At 42.4% G+C, this 5,621-nt stretch overlaps 1 protein-coding gene across 1 annotated transcript; it reads left to right on the top strand.

Annotated features, from left to right (window-relative positions):
* The first annotated feature begins 237 nt into the window (after nt 1–237).
* Nucleotides 238–3,382, top strand: tuba8l4 (tubulin, alpha 8 like 4). The gene is given in 4 exon segments (NM_200185.1): nt 238–296; nt 1,618–1,840; nt 1,980–2,128; nt 2,252–3,382. Coding segments are annotated over 4 exon segments (1,353 nt in total). The 5' UTR covers nt 238–293; the 3' UTR covers nt 3,230–3,382.
* Nucleotides 3,383–5,621: the final 2,239 nt, after the last annotated feature.

The following is a 5,621-nucleotide window of genomic DNA, read 5'->3' as shown; positions in this document are numbered from 1 at the left end:
TTTCTTGCAGTTTAAATGTAAGAACCCCACCCCTTGACTTACTGGGCACTTTCCATCGTCTCTCGGTCCTTCTGACTGAATGGTTCGTCATTCACACGAAGTTCCGCCCAAATGTTCCCTCCTTTTTCTCGCTCGTGTCCGCCAACTGTCGCTCCCGCCAGACTGCAGCCAGAGCCCCGCCTCTCCTGCATCCGGTCGCGCGCCGCTATATAAACGTAGCCTCACCCCTTCCGCAGTAATTCTGCCTTCATTCTCCGAGCCCTTGACGTCGGTCTGAAGGAAAATCTGTCAAAATGGTGAGTCCCATTTTCAAGTAAATGCTTTATATGATTGATATCTGTGTCTTTACGAAGTTCTTTTACTGCTTTAAATCCAAGGCATCCGTGTTTGTTAATAACGAAACGCCAGATTTTATTTTATTGCCTTACATTTTAATGTACCCTTTTTGTTTAAAAAAAAATAGATATATGTGAATTCGTTAAAACCTGTGCATTTAGTGATGTTTTAAAGTGTTTTTGGCTTTGTGCTATCGCGAGACAAAAGCGCGCGAACACGCACGCGCAGCAGCAGGAGCTTTGGGAAGTCTGGCGCACTTTCTGAAGAGATGAACAACAAAGAAAAATAGGCTATAAAATCGATTTACAAGTAAATTTGATAAATGCCATCATAAGACAGATCTACTTAGCTCTAATGATGACATTAAAGTTATAAAATTTAGGTTAAATCTTCGATTTTTGTTAGATGCGTGGTTGTCTGGGTGGAGGAGCAGACACGTCAGAATTTCTAAGGCGCGGATAAAGGTCTTAAGTTAAAGCGCGATCAGATATCGCGCTTTTTTTTCCCTGTCCTCGTTCTCTTGTTAGTCTGAATAATACAGAAAGTAGGGTGGTACACGTTGGGTGGGGGAAGGGATCAGCCCAGCCCTTTGGGTCTTTCCCCAAAGGCTATGTTTTTTAATTCACACTCTGACTCACTTGGTGAATAGTGCTCGAAGATCTCAAAATAGTCCTTTTATGATCAACTCGTCCCTCATAAAGGCATCAACGATTTTAAGAGCGACCAAAATGTCTTTTACATTCACCCTGTAGTCTTCGCTTAGTCAGCATTTGAGCTTGATGAGCTCATGCTTATAAAACTACAGTAACAGCTGCAGTGTGACTAGTTGGGAACTGGTAATGGGTACTATTGATCCACATGCAGAACAATTGATCTTAAACGGGTCATCTTAGGCAATTCTGAACACTATTTTTTTATCCATGATTTTTAGTCATTTGAGGCTGACGTCCCCACTTGTTACATGTCTTGTTTGCAATGTTAAGAATGTGTTATGTCGCACTGAATACAATGTATAACGTTAGTCGCATCACTGGATTCAAACAAAGGCACCATTCAACTTCCCATATGAAAATATTAAACATCCTGGGCTGTCGTTCTGTCCCATTTCCTGTCTGGACAAAATGTCCCCGTATAAATGCGTAGGGAGAGTTTAAAATGTGCGATAGCCTTTTTTTCCTGTAATAAGACTAATTTATCTGACGCTACAGATTTGAATATTTTTTTAGCATGTCTAGCCTTTTTGAACTTGTTGATGCTAATCCTATTTTTGTGTTTCCCTAGCGTGAATGTATTTCCATGCACGTCGGCCAAGCCGGAGCCCAGATGGGCAATGCCTGCTGGGAGTTGTATTGCCTGGAGCATGGGATCCAGCCAGACGGTCAGATGCCCAGTGACAAAACTATTGGAGGAGGAGATGACTCCTTCAACACCTTCTTCAGTGAGACTGGTGCTGGAAAACATGTCCCTAGAGCGGTCTTCGTTGACCTGGAGCCTACTGTCATTGGTAACTTTTTTTTTTTTTTTTTTTTTTTATTTTTTTTTATTTTTTCTTTTTCTTTTTTATTATTAATTGTATTTTTGTTTTTAAATGTCAACTTCGTATGATTTAATTAGAGTTATAAGAAACCACTACTTTTTTCCAGATGAGGTGCGCACAGGTACTTACCGCCAGCTGTTCCACCCTGAGCAGTTGATCACCGGTAAGGAAGATGCAGCCAATAATTATGCTCGTGGTCACTACACCATTGGCAAAGAGATCATTGATCTGGTGCTGGACAGGACTCGCAAACTGGTAGGTTTCCAGTTTTGTCACCACCTTATAGTTTGCAGAACATTAGTAATCACTAGTTAATAAAATATGTAGAGTTTGATCACAATAATTCAGATATGCATTTGATACATCTTTTGTTTGCAGGCTGATCAGTGCACTGGGCTCCAGGGCTTCCTGATCTTCCACAGTTTTGGTGGTGGCACTGGCTCTGGGTTCACCTCCCTCCTTATGGAACGGCTCTCTGTTGACTACGGAAAGAAGTCCAAGCTTGAGTTCGCCGTTTATCCTGCACCCCAAGTATCCACAGCAGTGGTGGAGCCCTACAACTCCATCCTCACCACCCACACCACCCTCGAGCACTCTGACTGTGCCTTCATGGTAGACAACGAGGCCATCTACGACATCTGCAGAAGAAATCTAGACATCGAGCGTCCCACATACACAAACCTCAACAGGCTGATCGGGCAGATCGTTTCCTCCATCACCGCCTCCCTGCGCTTCGATGGAGCCCTGAATGTAGATCTGACCGAGTTCCAAACTAACCTGGTGCCCTATCCTCGTATCCACTTCCCTTTAGCCACCTACGCCCCAGTGATCTCCGCTGAGAAAGCCTACCATGAGCAGCTCTCTGTTGCTGACATCACCAACGCTTGCTTTGAGCCAGCCAATCAGATGGTGAAGTGCGACCCCCGTCACGGCAAGTACATGGCTTGCTGTCTGCTGTACCGTGGAGATGTCGTACCCAAAGACGTCAACTCCGCCATCGCCACCATCAAGACTAAGCGTAGCATCCAGTTTGTGGACTGGTGTCCCACCGGGTTCAAGGTTGGCATCAACTACCAGCCCCCTACTGTGGTTCCCGGAGGAGACCTGGCTAAAGTGCAGAGAGCCGTGTGCATGTTGAGCAACACCACAGCCATTGCTGAAGCCTGGGCTCGTCTGGACCACAAGTTTGATCTGATGTACGCCAAGAGAGCTTTCGTTCATTGGTATGTGGGTGAAGGTATGGAGGAGGGCGAGTTCTCAGAGGCCAGAGAAGACATGGCTGCCCTGGAGAAGGATTATGAAGAGGTGGGCACAGACAGCGTCGGTGAGGAGGATGAAGAGGGAGAGGAGTATTAAGTTGATGGCTTGCTGACCCTTGCACAACCTAGCAAGACAACTCATGCCTGACTTAATATGGAAATTGTTCTGTCATGACATCACATTCCATAAAATATAATGTTCCTTTTATTGGGTCAAGCTTTTCAATAAAAAAAAATGCTAAAAAAAAGAGATTTTGTTTCTTTTTCTTTTTTTAATACTAGATTGTTTGTTCCTGAAATTAAGCAGATTGTCTAGATCAGTGTTTCTGAACCACATTCATGGAGGACCACCAGCTCTTCATTTTCCATGTTTCCTTAAACACGCCTGATTCAGATCATCAGCTCCTTTAGAAACTGAAAGACCAAAGCATGCAGTGCTGGTGGTCCTCCAGGAACATGGTAGAGAAACACTGGTGTAAATCACAGGTGTCAAACTCAGTTCTTGGAGGGCTACTGTGCACAGTTTAGATCCAACAAGTAAGCACACCTCTTCAGACTAAGTTCTTTAGGCTCGTCTGAAATGTGCAGGTAAATGTGTTGAAGCAGGGTTGGAACTAAACTGCAGGGCTGTGGCCCTCTAGGAGTTTGACATCCACCCCCCTCTGAGCTAGATAGACAAGGCAGGATGCTAGGCTTTGCAAAGTTTGACTGCTAAAGTAGCTGATGTGTTGTGTTAATATCCCTTAGCAACTGTTTTTGTCTACAGTTGCTAAGAGAAAGGGGAAGAGGGTTTTTCATGTGTGCTTAATATAGTGCATCACTAATATAAGCACTAGCTAGACTTCTAAAATGCTGATTAAATGAATATGCATGCATTTCTGCACAACTGTGAAGGGTTTATGCTAAACTACTTTAAAAACAAGGGAAGATTAATAATTACTTGATTAAAAAAACATTAATGCCTTTATTTTACAATGTGTTAAGATCTATAGTAATAACAATTCTTGGATTAAACCAGGGGTGCTCAATCCTGTTCCTGGAGATCTACCTTCCTGCAGATTTCAGTTGCTACTCATATCAAACACACCTGAACCAATTAATTAGGACCTGAACACCACTTGATAATTACAGGCAGGTGTGTTTGATATGGGTAGCAATTGAAATCTGCAGGAAGGTAGATCTCCAGGAACAGGATTGAGCACCCCTGGTTTAAACCATTCATACCATTTAAAATAAACATTTTTTAAAATGCAGATCTACCGTAGTCAGCATTTGAAGTGGATCCAAAAAGATGTTTAAAATAGTCAAGATGGGGTGTTGATCAATATATTAAAGATAACTTTTGATGAAAGTTTTTGATCCACTTCCAATGTAGACCACTGTGTTTTATTTACAAGTAAAACTATATACTACAAACTAGGGGTTTCCAAACTTTTCAGCCCGCGACCCCTAAAATAACAATGCCAGTGGCTCGCGACCCCCAATATCCTCTGAGGTGGTTATAAATACAGAAACTTTGCATGCAATGGCGCACACACACCAATAGACCAAAGTCTATTCTTTGTAATGTTTTTTTTATGTATGTTAGGGCTGTAAATGAGCCAGAAAACTTAACCTGGTGATCAATCTGCTGCATCTGAAGCTATTGCTGTGTCTTTAATATAATGTAATTACCCCAGCGATCGCAATCTAATAGAACTAGTAACTATAAGCTACTATAGTACCTATATACAGTAGTATATAGTGACTATAAATGACTTTTTTTTCCTTTTCAGTAGGTTATGGATAAAATATGGTAATTCTTATGGTTTAATAAAAATAAATAGATTTTTGGAAATCACCAGGCGACCCCCCTTCATTGTCCCACGACCCCTCGGGGGGTCTCGACCCCCACTTTGAGAACCACTGCTATAAACCAGGGGTCACCAAACTTGTTCCTGGAGGTCCGGTGTCCTGCAGATTTTAGCTCCAACCCTAATCAAACACACCTGATCAAGCTAATCAAGGTCTTACTAGATGTGTCGCAGGGGTGTCCAAACTCAGTCCTGGAAGACTTGTGTCCTGCAGATTTTAGCTTTAACTTGCCTCAACACACCTGCAAGGATGTTTCTAGAAAGAATAGTAAGAGCTTGATTTGCTAGCCCAGGTGTGTCTGATTGGGGTTGGAACTAACGTTGAAGGACACTGGCCCTCCTGGACTGAGTCTGGGCACCCCTGCTGTATGGTAAGTACCCATCCATCCATGTACCATATCTATCCTGGTAAACTTTTTCCCTCAATTAAAAATATTTGCTTGCAAAGGCAGTTTGAATATTTTAAGCACAATCTTTTATATCAAAATGTCATTAACAGTGTGTTCGCACATCAATAAAGTGAACTTTAGTGTGATTGTTCTCAATGCTGCCATGTAAACATAGGGTGGACCATGAACACTAAAAGAATGGTTCTTTATTTGCTAACAATAAAACTCAAGTTGACTTAAACATGAG

Source organism: Danio rerio, chromosome 6, assembly GCF_049306965.1.
Source record: "Danio rerio strain Tuebingen ecotype United States chromosome 6, GRCz12tu, whole genome shotgun sequence".
Classification (NCBI taxonomy): domain Eukaryota; kingdom Metazoa; phylum Chordata; class Actinopteri; order Cypriniformes; family Danionidae; genus Danio; species Danio rerio.
This window is presented reverse-complemented; position numbering and strand designations above follow the sequence as displayed.